Consider the following 20,500-nt stretch of genomic DNA (forward strand, 5'->3'; position numbering starts at 1 on the left):
CACCAGAGAACAAGCTTTCTTACAAAATTGCAGCTAAAACATGGGACCAGTAGATTTTAATGACCCCGTTCTCACATCCGTAGATGTATATGGGGCCATTATCTGTGCCACAAAAAAAGGCCATTTCCTACTGGGGACCTGCTTTTGCGGCCTAGATCACTATCTTCTATGTAGTGATCCGTAAATTGTGAATCACAACTGATGCACATTAGTAGTGCAGTCTGCAATTGTGGTTCCGCAATTATGGGCTGCACTATGAAAGTGTGAATGAGGTCTAATGTGCCTTGTATGCATAAGGTCATGCCACAGCTGCACCATGGGGTTAAGGTCAGGAATCTGACTTGGCAATTAGAAAACACAAATGTTTTTTTAACTATACTTCAGTTAATTATCTTGTTTTCTTGAATTACCCCATGTCTCTTTAATTTGAGGTCATGAACTGCTGTCCTTACATTCTCCTGTAAATTACTGTTTTAGTGTCTTCATACACAAATGAATTAATTGTTTCCTTGGTGATCACAAGGTGCCCAGGCCCTGGAGCAGCTAAACAGCCACAAACCAAGATGTGCCCAGGGTACCCCGAGACACAGTTGTTTGTGGCTTTTTTGGAAACTACCAGAAAAAAATGTCAATGCTGCTCAAGTCCATGTTCGAGTCTGAACATGATCTATATGCACCCATGCCAGAAAGGAAGGGGTTAAGAGACCCCTTCCTTGCTGGGGCAGGCACCAGACTCGGCACTCTGAGTTTGCTGGGTGCCGGGTCACTCAGAGAGGTAAAAACTGACCGTCTGGCCCCCAGAGGGTTAACTTAACCCCTTGGTGGCCAGACTGTGATTCGTTGGGGAAGGTAGGTAATGGGGTCTAATCTTTAATCAATCAGGGGCTGAGGGACAATGCTCCTCCTGCAGTTTCAGCTTAGCCAATCAATGGCTGATTGTGTGCCGGGTGTGGTAAAAAAAAGAGGATGTCTGATGGAGAGTATGAGGGCCTCCCCACCGCACTGCTCCCATCCCAACAAGAAAGGGGGTCACTTAACGCCCTTCCTTGCTGGCATGGGTACAGTGCGAGATCAATCTGGTCTCCAGGGGGTTAAGTGGGGATGCATCCTCACTTTACTCCCTAGAATCCAGACTGTTCTGTTTGGCACCCAAAGGGTTAAATAGAGATAAATGCATCCTTACTTAACCCCTTGGTGCTAGACTGTAGAATGCATACAAGTATCTGTACAGATGCTGCATACTGTAAGGAGCAGAACACCTGTCAAAATGATGGGTGTTCTGCTCCACCTTTTTTGTGTCTCTCCTTTTTGTTTTTCAGATATATCAGTATCCTGAGGATTAAATCAGATTCTGTGAACTACATGGATGCTCAGCAGATTTTAATAAAATGGTCAAGGAGAGGTGTGAGGGTGTTTTTATTTGAATAAAAAAAAAATGTTTTACTTGTGTATTGTCTTTATTTCTTTACAGGCTTAGTAGTGGAAGCCATCTGATAGGTGGGCTTCCATTACGAAACCAAGGCTTAGTGTTAGTCAGTAAAATGGCTAACACTAAGCACCCGATTATTACCTTTGTACCCACAGGGGTACTGGGAAGAGCCGAGTAACAGTAGTCCTGGAGCGTCATAAAATGGCTGGACTGGAAGGTTGGTATTATTAGGCTGGGGAAGACCAAAATAAATGCCCCTTTCCACCATGGTACTAATAGGCTGCTGGTGTTTGGATTTTGACTTGTCTGGTAATCTAAGTGGGGGGAGCCCTACATGCCCTTTTTTTATTATTATTTTTTTTAAATGTGTAGGATTCTCCCTATTTCCATAACCAGCCAGGTCAAAACCCAAACTGCAGCAGCCTAGTAGTAACAGGGTGGGAAGGGCCATTTCTTTCTTTCTCCCCAATCGGGTGCGTTCACACTGAGGAATAGGTGAGGAATAGTTTAAACACACACACACCCCTGCCCCCCCCCAAACAGAGCATAGTCTGGCCCAAAGGGGGTTAACCAGATTGTCATCCATTGCCCCCTCAATGGAGTACAGTCTGGCCCCCAGGGGATAAACTTAGCCCCCTGGGAGCCAGACTCTCACTAAAAGCGCCATAGACATAAGCTATGCTGTTTTTTAGATGAGCAGAAGATCTTTTATTGAAATTCCACAGTTTGCAGAAAAAAAAAACGCTATACCCTCAGCATGCTGCGTTTTGGAAAAACTGCCACAGAGCCTCAAAAACTCCAGAGGGACGGTAGAAACGTATGACATTTATAAACTTCTATTGCATGCTTCACCGTCGGATCAAGTTGTTGTTGTTGTTTTTTGCTGTTGTGCAGTGTTCCTTTTCCTCTAAACATACCATAGTGAATGTGTGCTAAATAGCATGACTTCTGCCTTATCTGTACATAGAACTTTTTTCCAGAAGCACTTTGTAAAAAATACAGAAACCCGGCAGATGGGCCACTGGCTGGAGTTGTGGCTCCAGGATGGAAAGGGCCCATCTCAAGTTGGTCCTATCCTCTTTGCTAGTGGAGTAAAACAACCTGTGCACAACTTCTCTCTCCAGGAACTGTATTGGTAGGAAAAAAAAAAAAAAAGGGTCGAGGATTAGAGCAAGGGTCATAAAAAAAAGCATGAAGTCGAAAACAGGCCAGTCACCATGACAGAGCCCAAGGTGACCTAATAGATTTCTGATAGTTGGATATGAATTGCACAGGATGGGCGTAAGTTTCTTAGCATTTCTTACCTAATATTCTTATGTATTTGTCTCCTCTGAGGTATGTTCCTTCACTACCTACATTACAGGGCCTCCATTTACGGACTGTCTAACTAAAAATACCTCTGGCACTTACTCATAACACAAAACCCCCTACATTTTTACCACACCTAGTGTGATATTTACTTAGCTGCGCTCCTGCAAATCTGGGTCACTGCTCCAATGGTATCACATACTAATATGTCTAGAACTTTCTGTCATGATTTTCTTTAGCAGCAGTCCATGTACTTTGGTTCCCTTGATTCTCTTCTGAGAAATGTCAGGACCCCTCAAACATTTGATTATTTATTAAATCCCCTCTTATTATATTCTTTATATTCTTAAACAAGTTTGACATGTTCTTCCTCCATTCTTCTCATGTTAGGAATGCATGACCTTAAAAGAGACCATTATTTGCCCGGGGGAGATACCAACCCTTCACAGAAATATTATGTTAAGAATGGTCTGGGGTTAGACGAACAGGTACGACGTCTTCTCGTGTCTTACACCACTGCATTAAAATCATAATACGGTATCCCGTCATGGCTCTACTCGTAAAACTGGGGCTCCTGCTGCTGGGGGCTACAGGTACATTCGCAGGTAACGCAACTTCTCTTTTTCAATATGAAATTATTTCTAGTTCCATTTTCATTGAGATGATTTTATCAGGAAAATGTTCATCTTGTATATGTCAGAAATGGTAGATTTCAGGCACTTTTTCTAAGTGATGTTTGCCACAGCCAATTGTGATTTGTTACTATCCCTTTACTAATGAGACACTATCGAAAAGTAGGGTTATCAGTAAAACATTATGGGGGGGGGGGATTTATGTAAAGTAGAACTGGCTCAGTTGCCCCTAGCAACCAATCAGATTTCACCTTTCATTCCTCACAGATTCCTTGGAAAATAGAAGGTGGAATCTGATTGGTTGCTAGGGGCAACTGAGCCAGTTCTATTTTACACCATGTTTGATAGATCTCCCCCTATATGTATTTTATGGGATTTCTTTTTTTAGATTTAACCTGAGTTATATATAAATAAATAAAAAAATCTTTTTGGCTTCTGTTACATGTAATTTTTTGTGTATTTTTGCACACTGTAGACAGATATTAGTTGTACTATAGGGAAATATTATGGACTAGAGACAATTTATATATTTTTATATGTTCTTTACTTTAGATAAGTAGACATGTATGTTTTCTTTCCTCCTTAAAAAAATGCATGTGAAAATTTTATAGTGTTATTTAGTGGCATGTAGTTTCTAGAAAAACACAGAAAAAATGCCAAAGGCAATGCAAGGTGCTTTTTTCCCCCAATGAATAAACACTGCATCCGGGTGTTAGATAGGAGTCAGTGGTGAAAAAAGCACCATAACTACAATAATATTTTGTTTGTTGCATTTTTTTTAGTTTGTGGTGTTTTTCTTTCCATAGATCTCAATAGGTTCAAAAAGATGCATAGAAAAAAACGTGTGTATGTGTGTGCAAGTTTTCTTGTGTTTATGGTCTCAATTAGAGATGAGTGAATTTACATTACAAATGAAGTGAACATGCCATTGCTTATACACCAACACCCCGGGTGGAGCGACAGGGAGCGGCACAGAGAACAAAGGCAGCTGGCATATAAGCCGACTGTCGAGAAATGGAAGCAATTTGCTTAGTTTGTAATGTAGATTCGCTCATCTCTAGCCGCAATATAAATCCTAGAATCACATGACTAAACAATCACATGAAGAAAAATGCAGGTGAAAAAGCCACAAAAAATGCACTCACTATTTTGGGATAAAATGTTACAAAAAATGTTTTTTTTATAGGGAATAAAAAAGTGCAGTATGTTGTGCCATTTTTTGGGGCAAGAATAATATTCATAAAGCGTATGTCTAAAGGAGGCCCTAACCCATTCAGGACCAAGGAAATAACTGTGCACACATTTCTGCAGTGCATTCCTGCTCATAGACCCAGAGTTGCGTCCATGGGATAAAAAAAGGCACCAAAATCAGCTCAGTTCCATTGAAATAAATGGAGCGAAAGAGGAGCAAAAATAGAGCAAAATTGTAATACCACACACGCAGTGGGTGGAGCTGTTTTTGCAAGAAACTAGCTTTAATTTATCAAATCCTGAATAACCCCTTTAGGGTACTTTCACACACACCGGATCCGCAGCGGATTTCTTGCTGTGTACTCGCAGCGAGACCCGCTGCGGATCCCTGCCCAGTAAACTCTATAGGCAGACAAACTCGCAGCAGGATGCACATCCCGCTGCGAGTTTGTCCGCAGCCCGCTCCGTTAACCCCTCCGCCACCGGAGCCTATACAACTGGTCCCCGCTCTGGCTTGCTTCACAGGTTCTCGGCACGTCCCGCTCAGCCAATCAGTGCACTGCCCCGCCGCAGCGCACTGATTGGCTGAGCGGGAAGTGAAGACACCGGGAGCCCCGCAAGCAGCCTGGAGCGTGGAGCAGGTGAAGTATAGGCTCCGGCAGCAAGGGGGTTAACGGGGCGGGCTGTGGACAAACTCGCAGCGGGATGTGCATCTTTCTTCAAGTTTGTCTGCCCATAGAGTTTACTGGGCAGGGATCTGCAGCGGGTCTCGCTGCGTATTCGCTGCGGATCCGGTACGTGTGAACATACCCTTAAGAGAAATCTATGAATTGTGATTGACAAATCAAATAGAAAAAAAAATGCCACATTAAAACAAAAAAAAACCTTAATAACATGTACTAAACCACTGTATTTTTTTTGGGTGGGGGGATCCACAAGAAATTGTATCAAGAACAAAAAAAAGCTGTCAAGTTTCACAAACAGCTTTTAGCCGCAGTTTTTCTTGCAATTTTTCAAGCCAAAGACAGGACAGCAGTCAAAAGTGCTGTTATCTGTTTGGTTCCATGTTCTAGTCTTAATTCTTTGTCCATTTCTTGATTCCTGTTCAGTTATTAAAATATTAGTACTTGGAAGTTGTAGGGGGGGAATCTATCTAGGCTGGGTCTAACACACACAGGCATGAATCATAGCTGAAATCTACACCAGCTCCAAGTTTGCAGATAGGCAGCTCAGATGCAGCTGGATTTATGAGGAGGTGTGCACATATACATAAATCCACTGGGCACTGGCAGGGTTTTTTTAACAGATTTTGCTGCAGTTTGTTTTTCTAGGTCTTACTACCTTCCTATTGATACTTTTGGCACAGTTTAGACTAGGGCTATATCAGGGATATTACAGGGACAGTAATGTTAGTTTCTGTTTAGTTTAGGTTACAAACCCACTTGGCGGGTCTGCAGCGAGTCTCCATGCTGCGTTTTTGCAGCGAGACTCGCTGCAGATCCCGGCCCTATGCTTTTAATGGCAGACAAACACGCAGCAGGGATGTACATCCCTGCTGCGAGTTTGTCTGCAGCCCACCCCATTAACCCCCCGGCCGCCGGAGCTGATACTTCACCTGATCCCGGCTCCGGCGGTTCCCGATGTCTTCAGCAAGCCGGAGCGGGGACCAGGTGAAGTATATGCTCCAGCCAGCCGCCCGCAGCCCCGGCCGCCCGATCGCCCCCCCGCAGCACCGGCCGCCCGATCGCCCCCCCGCAGCCCCGGCCGCCCGATCGCCCCCCCGCAGCCCCGGCCGCCCGATCGCCCCCCCCCCCTGATCGGGCGGCCGGGGCTGCGGGGGGGGCGATCGGGCGGCCGGGGCTGCGGGGGGGCGATCGGGCGGCCGGGGCTGGCTGGAGCATATACTTCACCTGGTCCCCCCTCCGGCTTGCTGAAGACATCGGGAACCGCCGGAGCCGGGATCAGGTGAAGTATCAGCTCCGTCGGCCGGGGGGTTAATGGGGTGGGCTGCAGACAAACTCGCAGCAGGGATGTACATCCCTGCTGCGTGTTTGTCTGCCATTAAAAGTATAGGGCCGGGATCTGCAGCGAGTCTCGCTGCAAAAACGCAGCATGGAGACTCGCTGCAGACCCGCCAAGTGGGTTTGTAACCTTAGAGAAATATCTAGGAAAAGATTAGGTAGAGTAAGTTTGGCCCTCTTCATGTGTTTATCTTCGTCCTGTCATCTTTTCTTCCATTTCTGGCTGCCATCTTTATTATTCATTTGTATCATCATTATTCAAATCAGTTCCGGTCTTTAAATAGTGATTTGCCATCCTTTTCCTGTTACCATCTGTGATACACGATTGTATGTATTTCCTTACAACGGTTTGCTAGTCATTCTTTATCATTCTGCTATAAATCTTGGGGGTATCTGAGTACTGGAAACCATTACAATTCAGGAAAGTTGACTGTTAAAGGTGAAGCCTTATTCAGCCTTGTAGTGACCAGCTGGCATTGTTACACCTGCACATAAATACTATGAAAAGATATTGTTAATGAATTGTTCCTTTCTCTTTCAGTGGTTCGATATTATGTTCCTCAAGTGACAGCCAAGCCAGTTTTAGGGAAACTGACAAATAACAGTTTTGCGCTTGATCAACCGCAGTGCATCTTCCAACAGTATAACACAACTGATGTGTGGTTGGTTATTGCGACAGATACTGGTATGTACATTATTTTCCACTAGCCATATATAGTATTTTTATTTGTCTCCTAGCATTCAGCTGATATTGTTTGCAAGACGTGAAATATTCCGGATTGTACTACATAATTACCAACAGATGGGAACATGAATTTGTTTTTATTTGTAATGGGACATAGAGTGACATTTAGGGCCCTATTACACGGGACGATTATAGTGCAGAAAATCGTTCGAATTTAAACAATAATCGTGTAATTGCAGGCAACAATCGAAAAATCATCGGTGTGTCATTGATCGTTGATTTAGATCTGACCCTAAAATCATCTCTAATTGTTTCACTGTAATTCCACATTCGTTCCTTATTTATTTACTAACCGTTCAGTGCAATTCCACATTGTTACTTCTTTTGCTGGGATCAAATGGAGTAACTAACGACTATCGTTCTGTGTAATATGATGAACGATTTCAGGTTAACAATCAACAATCTCGTTTGCGATCGTTTATCGCTAATCGTTAAAAATTGCTTTGTCTAATTAGGACCCTTAGGCCTTAGGTCACAAAGGCCTGAAATCCCCAATGGCTGCAGGCATCCCTGTTGCATGTCATTCACCTATTGATTTGGCTTATTCTTGCCACAATATTCTGGTCAAGTTACAAAAAACTGTAGTCTGTATGTGGTCCCATGTCACAGTTCCAGTACATGTACTGAACAAGTATATAGCACTGGTAATTTTTCACATCGCATAATTACTGCCTATCTGGAATGAATACTTTCTGCATATTGTATGTGTTTCTGATGTCATTTCAAATTCTGCCCTGAAATTTGCATTACACTAATCGGTGGCATATTTTGCAAATTTTTTAAAAGGGTACTCTGGAGACTGTTACAAATACATTGCTTTAATAAATTTATATTACTTTGTAATATAACTTTAATAAAAAAAAGATATCCTCTTTTTAAATTTCTATATGTACCTCCGAAAACTAGCAGAAGTAAGGGGCGAAAATGTCCCATCTGCTGCCACCACTGTTTGGGAACTGCAGGGCACAAAAAGAAAATCAGATATGTTTTTGCTGCAGACAGGTTGATAAATCTAAGTATTTTATTTTATTGATTTAAGATTTATGTCAAAGCTAGAGAATATGTCTAGAAGTCTGGGGCTAGACAGATTTCCCTGCAATTCCATCACTTAAAGGGATTTTCTCGCCCCCTTTCCATACAATCAGTTCTCAGCACCATTCTTAATAGTAAAATAATTCAGTGTACAGAATTAACCCTTTAAGGACGGAGGCCATTTTCATTTTTGCGTTTTCGTTTTTTCCCCCTTGTGTTTAAAAGGCCATAGCACTTGTATTTTTCCGCCTATAAACCCACATGAGCCCTTATTTTTTGCATCACTAATTGTGCTTTGCAATGACAGGCTGAATTTTTGCATAAAGTACACTGCGAAACCAGAAAAAAATTCAAAGTGTGGTGAAATTGAAAAAAAAAAATTCATTTCTTTTATTTGGGGGGAATGTGTTTTTACGCCATTCGCCCCGGGGTAAAACTGACTTATTATGCATGCTCCTCAAGTCAATACGATTAAAACGATATATAACATGTATAACTTATATTGTATCTGATGGCCTGTAAAAAATGTAAACCATTGTTAACAAATATACTTTCCTTAAAATCGCTCCATTCCCAGGCTTATAGCGCTTTTATCCTTTGGTCTATGGGGCTGTGTCAGGTGTCATTTTTTGTGCCAAGATGTTTACTTTCTATCTGTACCCTGATTGCGCATATACGACTTTTTGATCGCTTTTTATTACATTTTTTCTGGATTTGATGCGACCAAAAATGCACAATTTTGCACTTTGGGATTCTTTTGCTCTTACGCCGTTTACCGTGCGAGATCAGGAATGTGATTAATTAATAGTTCGGGCGATTACGCACGCGGCGATAGCAAACATGTTTATTTATTTATTTATTTACTTACTTTTATTTAAAACCTGGGAAAAGAGGGGTGATTCAAACTTTTATTAGGGGAGGGGGCTTTTTACTAATAACAATACTTTTTTTTTTTTTTTTACACATATACTAGAAGCCCCCCTGGGGTTAGGGTTTTTCCCCCCGGGGGACTTCTAGTATATACACTTTGATCTCTTATTGAGATCTTTGCTGTATAGTTATACAGCAAAGATCAATGAGATCGGCACTCGTTTGCTTTACTGCTGCAGCCGATAACAAACGAGTGCCGAGCCGGGGACGGCGCCATCTTGGAGCGGTCCCCGGCCGGCAGCAGTAACGGAGATCGCTCCTCCGGGACAACGTCATGTGTCCTTAAGAGGTTAATAAGTGTACTCACTGTTTCTACTGACAGCAGCTCCCTATGTATCTCATAGAGCTAAAATCAGACTCCCCTACTCCAGGCTGTGGTACCCTGCTCTGTGGTGAGCCTGTTCATAAGATGGCCGACATGGAGGAGCATGTGACCATGCTCCACCCCCAGTGTCCACCGCTGAGGCTGTATATGTCTATGGTGGACACTGGGGGGCGGGGCATGGTCCCAATGTGACCCTATTTACTTTCAACACAACTGGGAATTCACCTGTTTACACGACTGGGAATTGCCATATAGCCCCAGCATTCATGGAAGGTTTTGTTACTCTGACTAACTGTTAATATGTTTCCCCCACAGTTGTGCCTAAGCTGACTGTAAGGGATCTCAGTAATCCATCTGATTATAAATTACTCCCAACAAAAAATTACTATCATCTCTACCAGATGCCAGCTGCTAACTTCCCATGCTCTGACACCGCTCCAAGAACAAAAGCTATGATTCCAGTTGGAACACAATTCAATTGTGTCAATGTTTCATTTTGCAATGGCATTCTAACAGTAAATGGACCTTACCGGTAAGTGTTTTATCCTCTGTGTTTTCTTTCAATACAGGTCATGTGATTTTTTTCATCATGTGACGCCAGGGCTTCTATTGAAGAATGAAGAAAAAAAATGTTATGTGGGAGGGAAAACACCAATATGAGCTGGGCCACACTGGCATAGCTGGCAGGCCATGATTTGCTATGCCAACCAACAGAGGAGCCCTCTCCCCCTTTCAACTCTATAGATGCAGTGGTCACAGTGCCATTTATGGGGTAAAACGTCTGAGAGCAATGCAAGTCATGTTGCTGTGCAAAAAACAGACACTACAGCTTGATAAGCTTGGTTCCCACCACTCGCAGCAGGATCACTTGTTAGTATAAGGTGTATGTGGCTCTCCTGACCGTCCACCGACAAATGATGAAGGTAGAGATGAGGGTCGAACGTAATGTAAAATCTTCACTGGACCCCTTTGTTCTGGGAGAGATAAGCTGCAGCCAGAACTCATTGGCTGTAGCTTACCCGTCCCCATAGAGAACACAGGATTGTTTGGCCATGCCGAATGTGTCTGTGTATGAGGAGGACCGGAAGAGGAAGGGAGAGATAAGTGGCCATCAGTTATTGAAGGTGTATGACCATCTTTAGTGTAATTTTCGGACAGTCCTATAATAATAAGTCATTTAAAACTATATTCCTACTCACTTATTTTCTCTCAGTTTACTATTCTGTTTTTTAGGGTGAAGTTTGTTTTGCTGAACAATACCACTCTGGTCCAAGAGACTCGCTGGTCTGATCAAATCAACCTACTAGCAGGTATCAGATCTTCCAATGATATTTCATTTATAATTCTCTACTACATAACCCTGGGTAATGATTAAAAAAACTGAGGAAGCTGGACGTATGCTATCCTGTTAGACAGGGGAGCATACAGCAGAACGTGCCTGAGGACAGTTAGGTACACAATGTTTTGACATGTTTTTGGTTGCAGTTTTTTATTTCCTTACCAATAATTCCTCCCTAATTCCAGTGTCTCCCACTAGACCTGCTGCGATGACATCATGTACACTGCTCACATGACACTACAGCTACTATCAGGAGGAGACATTTTAGGCCAGTGATTGGTTGCTACATCACTTGAACAAGGCAAGTGATGTCATGGCAGTAGGCCCAGTGGGAGATAGTAGAGTGTCGGTGTCGCTGACAAGTAAAGTTTTTTTTGTTTTGTTTTTAAAACAGATCACAGCATCTATGAAATTCTTAGAAAATCTAAAAAAAAAAACAACTTTAAAGTCTATAGTAAAATATTGGCTTTTATCTGGTAGATAGAATTTTTAGCATTCTATAATTATTTGCTCTTTGTAAGTTGTGTCTTCTTATAGCATGTAAGTGGAATTATATTGTCTTTTATCAGGAAAGAGTTCAAATACTATCGATACTACATGGCCTGGAAGACACAGTGCAGGAATGATCGTAATTGTGGTCATTCTCTCAGTTCTCCTGGCTATTTTGCTTGCTTGCCTAATAGCTGCACTCATCGTTGGCAGGTAATGACATTGTTTGTATTATTCTTACCAATTCAAAGTGAATGTACCATCAGGTACATCACTTTAAGTTTTTTTATATGATTAGACTGGCACCGGTGCGGGGATGCCGGTGGTGTGGTCCTTTTTTTGAACCGTGACCGGGTTCCCATGCACAGCGTCGGTTTATTCCCGGGCACCAACCCGGCCTGAAGCACTGAAGGCATGCCGAAACCCCTCCCCTCTGTGACGCGACTCCATTGATTGTAATAGAGCTGCATCACAGAGGGGAAGGGTTTCATCATACTGGGGGAGGAAAGGCCCGCCTTAAGTGCTTCAGGCCGGGCCGGTAAAACGAACTTGTGATGTCACAGCTGACAGAAACACCTGACTATAATCCCACTTGTGATGTCACAGTAGCTTATCACAGTAGCTTATATCCCAGTATCTTTCTTAAACATGTAACATGTTCAGCCCTTCATTCAAACTCAGGCCAAGCTGTACTCGAGCAAACTGTATGGTCCTTCTCCAGGAGCCTGAGTGCATGAGCGCTCGAGCTGAGATTGAGTGATAGGATAGCTGCTAGTCACTACGACTAACTGTGTCTCCCTGTTACTTGAGTAAAGGGCATATTACATGGCTTGATGTTTTGGGGGAAGCGAGCCCCAACCTGTCAGCTCAGCACTCACTTACCCCTCATTTTCCAGATATCACGCGTACAGACAGCAAGCGAGGATCAGCGGGAATTGCCACCTGGACGATCCTTACATCATTCAGACTGCCCATTGAAGGCAGTCTGACGGCGATCCTATTACATGGGGTGACACGCAGCAGACACTGCGTATGATTCCGTCCGTAGTTCGTACGCCGCGGCTGAAACTACGGGCGTGGGAAAAATCAACATGCGGCCGGATGCGTACGAACCGCGAACATACGCCGTAGTACAGTTATGCTTCCCTAGCTTGTTTCGAAGCGATCTGAGGCAGGTCATTTACTTGGAAATCTTCTCCCAGCCCCGTAAACCACACAGAACCTTTTGTATCAAAAAATCGAAAAAGTTCAATTTGGCTGAAATAAGTACTTCGTACGGGACCGCACTGAAATCCACGGCCGTGAGTTGTAACATTTCTGTCCTCAAACAATGGTCTTGTTCATTTTTCACGGCGCCGCATACGATCCGGCCATAAGCTCATACGTAGTGTGCATTGTGCAGGCGTATATCGTATACTTTCAAGTGAACGCATCAACCTCAAAACTATGTGCGTATATTCCCGGTTCGCACTTTGGACGGAAACATACGCAGTGTGAACATAGCCTTAAAAGTAATGTAAAAAAACACATCGTGGAAATGTGGCAGTGGACAATGAGGCAGTGATAGGAGGAGAGGTGGCAGGAACAGTATGGCATGTGAAAGAAGGAGGGGCAGTAGGGACAGTACAGTACTTCGACATACAGGTATTCTCTCTACAAATATATTTGGTGTCTGACATTTTATCCTTCTATTCTTTGTTTACAGCAAAGACATTTGCTGGTGCCGCACCATTGATAATGAAGGATTCCTGGTCAAAGAAGAACTTGGTTTGGAGAACTACAATATTCCTCCATACCGTCCACACAGTGTATATATGACTCATTCAAGGTGGAAAAATGCTCAACAAAACAAAAGCACAGTGTACACAGTGTATAAATGAATTAAACTCTTTTATCATTTAGACTGCAATATTTTTTTACCTATGGTTTATATGTAAAATTTTACTGCAGGAGGTAAGTAAAATAAAAGGGATTTAAAAAAAAAAAAGACTCCCCAATTATCTCTTTTCCCTGGGTCTATTGTCGAGGGTGAAGATGATTAAAAGGGTACTCCAGCAAAAAGCCTTTTCCCAGTAATTGAAACACATTACAAAGTTATATAACTTTGTAATATGCTTCAATCACCCATCTGCCCCCCTTCCCTATCTTTTCCCCCCTCAACCACCCACCAGGAAGTGAAGTAAACTCATTCTTACCTAATGACTGTTGACCCCAGGCTGCTCTGTGGCAGCCATTTTGTGACAATGACATAAGGGAGGCGGGTCTAAGCCCTGTTAGGCCAGCCTCCCTTTGTCAGATGATTCAGGTTGCTCAGTTAGACATCACAGGAGACAAAGTGCATCATGGGAAAGCCCAAACCAGGAAGCTGTGCTTATGCAGATGATGTCATTGTCACAAAATGGCTGCCACAGAACAGCCGGGGGTCAACGGTCATTAGGTAACAATGAGTTTACTTCACTTCCTGGTGGGAGGTTGAGGGGGAAAAGATAGGGAAGGGGGGCAGATAGGTGATTGAAGCATATTACAAAGTTATATCACTTTGTAATGTGTTTCAATTACTGGGGAAAAACTTTTCGCTGGAGTACCCGTTTAATGTATTGCTATGTGTTATGTGTATTAATGGTGATTAATATATTGCTATTGTGTACTGCTATGTTTTGATAATCTGTTGATCTTGACCCCCCTATGAAATCCACTAAGATGGTCACACATGCGCCTTTTAACTACAGTCTTGTGGTCAGTCCTATAAATTTTCCAAAGAGGCTTGGCACACAGCATGGGCACTATTTAGTGAGGAATTAATCAGGTAAATAGGGTAGAGGAACAGTACAGTGATGTAAGCTTTGACCACAGATTAGGTCTTGTATTAAAAAAAAACTGCAGTAGAAAGATGAAACAAGACCACAACTTTCTCGAGACATGAAGTTCCTTAGTACTTTATATTTCTAAAAATGTGGGTACACAAAAAGGGATATGGGCATAGTTCAGAATTCATAATATCTTTTTATTTGCATAATTTAAAACTTTATAAACATAAACAATAAAATTCATAAAAAGATAGTAACAGTTAAAAAATGATAGCCGATAATCAGTAACATATAAAAGATTGTAATAAATACCCCTGGAGTATGGGTCTAAAAGACTAAAGTGCTGAAAACTACCTATTCATATTCATGTGAACACTGTCACACTATGTGTCACATGCAGAAGTACTACAGGTCACTTGTAAACATTGACAGTGTGTGAATATCACTCACCGATCTTATAACTGGAGCTGTCCCTAAGTATGTTTCGTTGTACCAGGCTTCTTCAGGGACCTACCCCTATCTTCCCCTATTTCCCTTAAATATGTTGGGGCCCAATTACCATCTCCGGTGCTTCCGGGATTGTTGGAACGCCCCGCTGGAAGCCAAGGCACCGTCACATCCGGGCAAGCAATTCAACCCCGATGTGAATGACTGCAGCATACAACATCACAGACATGCACACAGGGGACAATGAGGCCTCCTGTAAGTGGTGCAACATCTCTGCAAAGACATATTTTGTATACACTGCCATTTAATGTTGGAACTGTGTGGTAGGTGCTAAAAGTTGTTATGTTAGCGTATAAGCTTGATTATTACAAAACATCCTTTTTAAAGGATATTACATTGTCAAAATGCTGTCACTTCACAATGTACTGTATGTAATAAAAATATTAATGGGTTTGTAGCACATAAGTGTCTTTATTTTGTGGTGATTTCTACTACATATGCAGTGTCCTGGCACCCATATGCCAGTTACTTAAAGTATAAAGTTGTCATGTTACTGAGGAACCTGAGGCAAGCAATGTACAAAGCTGGGATTTTGCATCCAGGGGGAACACCCCCCAGGCTTTTGGAGCCTATTTTCATAATAAAAGACAACTTCAGATAAAAAGCTTTTTCCCAGTAATTGAAACACATTACAAAGTTATATAACTTTGTAATATGCTTCAATCGTCTATGTGCCCCTCTTTCCTATCTTTCCCCCCCCCTCAACCCCGCCACCAGGAAGTGAATTAAACTCATTCTTACCTGATAACTGTTGCCCCCTGACTTTTCTGTGACAGCCATTTTGTGACAATGACATCATCAAGCGGAAAACTGGTCTAAGCCCTGTTAGGCCAGCCTCCCTTTGTCAGATGACTCAGGTTGATTAGCTCTGATTGGCTAAGCAAGCTGTAACACTTTTACAGAATCAGTTAGAAATCACAGGAGACAAAGTGCATCATGGGAAACCCCAATCCAGGAAGTGAAGAAAAAATGAAGACACCAACTGGAGCTTCAGTTCATTTTTTTTTTTTTTTATCAGAGCCTGAGTTTGTCCTTTAATGAAAACCCAGCTATCTTGGCACAGGAGGGCTCAATCTGTAAAAGGTAATCATGAGATAAGACCGAGAAGCCCTATACAACCATGCACTTAGTTTAAGCACCAAAAAGCCTGTGAAAGGTCCACTTTAATACATACAATCATCAATAAATGAAAGCACTGCTAATCACCTAATATTGTTTGTATATTCCATAGATATGCAACCCAATGTTTATTCCCTTCACACCTGATCACGGATCTATCTATCATGAGCAGGTGCACGTTCCCGTACCATGATTCATCATAATTATTGTGGTGTACAGTCCACATAGTCGTGGCATCTGAAGATATCTGGGTCCACTCCAGATTAACCCTGTAGATACTGTGCGAGAATTACGCAATTGTGGTTAAATAGCACCAGCAGGTCCATCGCAGGTACATCGCTCTAAGATCATCATCATCAATAGACTGACGCCGGTACAGAAGTCCCTTTTTATTGGTTCCCGGGCACGGTGCAGGTCTATTCCTGGTCACCAGCCCGGCCTGAAGCACTGGAGACAGGCCCACAGGCCCCCAGTGAGAAGTTCCGCCCTCCCCTCTGTACGCGGTTCCATTATAATCAATGGAGCCGCGTAACATAGGGGAGAGGTTTTGTCAAACTTGGGGGCCGACGTGCTTGCCTCCAGTGTTTCGGGCCGGGCTGGTGACTAGGAATAGACCGGCACTGTGCGTGGGAATCGTGGCACTGGCATCCCTGTGCTGGCGCCAGTCTATTGATGTAAAGCACTTAAAGCAATGTGCCTGCTGGTACATTTGCTTTAAAGGAATTGTTGCAAAAATGGTGATATTTTAATGTGTAATTTGCAGCAAAATAGTGGGAAAATTGGGGCAAAAATTGGCATGTGGGAACAAAGCCTAAAACTATAATTATAATAATCCAGTATATTAAACACCCTAAAAATGTAGTCATCCAGTGGACTATGGCCATATGTGGGTTATTTTTGAAAACTGCATATTCAGGGTAACCACCTAAAGCAGGGGTGGGGAACCTTTTCCCTGCCAAGGGCCATTTAGGCATTGATAAAAATCATTTAAGAGCTGCTGCACTCAATGTTATACTGTTCGCGGCAGTGAAGTAGGGTGGGTTGGCAGCAACCGGGACAAGGCAACCCTCCAGTGATGCCCCTGGTGGTCTAGTTAACCCCCTAGTGATGTCCCTAGTAGTCTAGTTAACCCCCCAGTGATGTCCCTGGTAGTCTAGTTAACCCCAATTCATGTCCATAGTAATCAACTTAGCACCCAGTGTCCATACCAAATAAAAAAATAAACATCCCACTCACCTTTCCTCCACTCCCATGCTGCCCAGATCCTCTTCTTTCTCCTCTAGTCTGTGTCGGTCCTCTCCTGCAGGTGGCACGCAATGAAATGACATCATCACGCATGGCCCACCGGAGAAAGAAGACTGCTCTCATAGGGAAGGAGCCGGCATACTCCTGTGTCTGGCCGCCGTTGCATTCAAAGACACAAGAGGATTCTCTGAGTGCCAGCTCCTACCCCACCAAAACACCACACGTCACAGGAGAGCCACGGGCCGCATCAGGGGGTCTTTTTTTTTTTTTTTTTTTTATATAATTTTTTTATTTATCAAAAATAGAAAAGTTTACACTTTACATGCATTTAAAAAAAAAAAAAAAAGAAAACAAATAGTTATCTTCCAAGCCATTCATTAATACATGACATATATTTCATCCCACCCCACCCCAAACCACCCCGAGAGAGAGGGAGAAAAAAAAAAATTAATTCCATCTTCAAAAGAATAGCCTTGATATCAATCTCATCTGGTTTGTGCCGCTACCCACGGTGCCCATAATCTGCTACATCTCTGCATAGCCTTGGGGGAGCTTTGCTTTGCCCAATATTCCTCATATTTATGGACCTTATTAACCAGACCGATCCATTCCTCGATCGGGGGAACCTTATCACCACCCCACCATTTGGATATTACAACTTTTGCCAGAGAGCTAAGTTTATTCAATAAGGAGCCCATCCGACCATCGTTACCATATCCACCCAGGAGTATCTTAGGGACATCATCCCCGACCACGGGCCCCATGGCCCCTTCTATATGACTCTTCACTCTCCCCCAAAAATCTGCCTGTGTCTGGCCGCCGTTGCATTCACAGACACAAGAGGATTCTCTGAGTGCCAGCTCCTACCCCACCAAAGCACCACATGTCACAGGAGAGTCACGGGCCGCATCAGGGGGTCTTAGGGGCTGAATATTCCCCACCCCTGACCTAAAGGGTTAACAAAGATCCTGTTGTGAATTCTTTAAATGGGGTGCAGTTGAGGTGAAAAATGTTATGCAGGTTTCTAGGTTTCTAAAATTGCTTGGGAAATTAACTAGTCCCCTAAAAAACTTGGAAATTTTTGCTGCTAACCTTCTAAGCCTTCTAATGTCTAAATAAAGTAAAAGCACATTTACCAAATGATGCCAACATAAAGTAGACATGTTGTACATGTAAATTATTAACTAATTTATGTGACATCACTATCTTTCTTACAAGCAAAAAATTAAAAATTTAGAAAAAAGCTATTTTTTTCCATTTTTGTTCACAAAATTTTAGTTTTTTTCACAAACAAATGCTCAATGTATCAGCCAAAATGTCACGTAAAGACATTGTCACTTGGTTAAGTTAAAGTGTCACAAAGATATTGCTACTAGAGATGAGCGAGTACTAAAATGGTCGGGTGCTCAATACTCGAGACGAGTAACAAACCCCAGTGAAGTCAATGGGAAACTCGAGCATTTTTGCAGGGGACCAAAGCTCTGCACAGGGAAGGTTGTGTGAAAACCTGGAAACCTCAGAAAATGATGAAAACAACACGAAAATGGACAGGAAACAGCAGGGGCAGCATGCACAGTGAGGATAGGTATAGCTGAACTACAGATCCCAGCCAGCCAAGAGAATGTCAGCAACAGGAAAAACTGACTACTGACAGAAGTTTTGGGGCTAGTGGTATAGAGTATGTGTGTAACTGGTGCTGTTTTTTTTTTTAAGGCCCCCACTGCACAGGACACTGCACAGTGAGGATAGGTATATCTGAACTACAGATCCCAGCCAGCCAAGGTAATGTCAGCAACAGGACAAATTAACTACTGACAGCTGCACTACAAGTCCAAGCCAGCAACCAGGAGTAGCAAAAAAACATTTAAAAAAAAATGTAAGCCCTTAGAAGGACTGTTGGGTTCTTTGTGTCGGATTCCTGCCTAACCGCAAACTAATTCCCTGCCTAACACTTTCCCTGACAGACAGCAGCTCTCTCCCTATGCTCATCCAGCCTGCGTCTGAAGCGAGCATCGCGGGACCTGATTCTTATATGCCCAGGTCATCTGATCTGGCCAGCCAATCACTGCTATCGACATGTAAGGTTCCCACGTGATGCTACGAGCTCCCAAAGACTCTCCTGCATGATGATTGGCTGAAAAAAAAGCCGCCAAACATGCTGGAAGAGGAAGATGCCATTGCCTCGAGTATCACGAGATGCTCGTCTGAGTAATGAGTACAATCTAGTACCTTAATACTCGAACGAGTACCAAGCTCGGACAAGCATGCTCGCTCAATACTAATTGCTACATAAAGTAAGAAAGGTCAGATTTGGAAAATGGCCATTTAATGGTAAAGGCCTAAAATTTAGCTGGTCATTAAGGGATTAAACCATCTCCCAAAGATGGAAAAAGATGTTTTCTAATGTTTTAGGTTTTTAATGCACTAATAGACATATCTCTAAAAAGCATTACCTAGGTGACACAAAAAATGTTAAAATAAATAAGAAGTCCAGTCCTCTCTATTCATGTGGCAAAGCCCTGCTCGAAGAACCATGTAACATACCTATACCATATCTAACATTAACAAATCACTCCCACTAATCCCGGGAACTTAAGGCTTCTGCAAAATTTACACAGTAAAGAGGGGAATAGACTGCAGATGCCTGTAGACAACATCAACACTAATGAGAATATGGTGTTGGCTGGTGGCCATTGCCTCTGCTTGCCGTGTCTGCGGGGTGGTGCAGCCCTGGCCCTGGGGGCTTGGTTCTGCGCCATTGGGGTCGCTGGACCTCTGGGCTGCTCCCCCCTGTGGGCGCTGGATTTGCAGAAGTGGTGGTCGCCAACTGACACTGCACCAGGGCTAGAGTAGGAACTCATGTGTATCAGAAGACCTGCACGTGGTACATGAGGCAATATGGTTTGATCAAATTATATACTAACTTCTGATGTTGGTTTTTAATATAACTGAATAAGCTTTGGTATCAACCATGGTTGAGATGTGAGATGTTTATACATAGTATTTAGGTTAATAGTTGGTCAGTGTTTGTAGTCAAAACCAGCCGTGGACACAGAAAAACTATAATAGAAAGATCTATGGACCCACAACTGGTTTGGGCTAAATTTCACATTACAGTCAGCTAACGGTACTGCCAACGCCGATATTTCCTTATGAAATACAACCATTCAAAGAATCTAAAGGTGCGTGTAATATGACGTTATCTACTAAATTTTTACCAAATAATATTTAGTAAAGGAACGACCTACATTCTAGTAAAATTTGCATGTAAACAGGTTTAACACGTTTGTTGCTTAGGTGATAGGCAGCTCAATACAACATCTAAAGAATGTTATTTCATAAATCAGTGTTATTTGCCCATGGGGAGAACCAGGGCTGGTG

At 42.8% G+C, this 20,500-nt stretch overlaps 1 protein-coding gene across 1 annotated transcript; it reads left to right on the plus strand.

Annotated features, from left to right (window-relative positions):
* The first annotated feature begins 1,569 nt into the window (after positions 1–1,569).
* LOC138793017 (uroplakin-3b-like) lies at positions 1,570–13,420 on the plus strand. Its single transcript, XM_069971244.1, has 7 exons — positions 1,570–1,646; positions 3,128–3,342; positions 7,123–7,266; positions 9,929–10,145; positions 10,847–10,923; positions 11,522–11,654; positions 13,147–13,420. Exons 2-7 carry the CDS (start codon positions 3,285–3,287, stop codon positions 13,319–13,321), a joined length of 804 nt encoding a protein of 267 aa, XP_069827345.1. The 5' UTR covers positions 1,570–1,646; positions 3,128–3,284; the 3' UTR covers positions 13,322–13,420.
* The last annotated feature ends 7,080 nt before the right edge of the window (positions 13,421–20,500 follow it).

This window comes from Dendropsophus ebraccatus, chromosome 5, assembly GCF_027789765.1.
Source record: "Dendropsophus ebraccatus isolate aDenEbr1 chromosome 5, aDenEbr1.pat, whole genome shotgun sequence".
Lineage (NCBI taxonomy): Eukaryota > Metazoa > Chordata > Amphibia > Anura > Hylidae > Dendropsophus > Dendropsophus ebraccatus.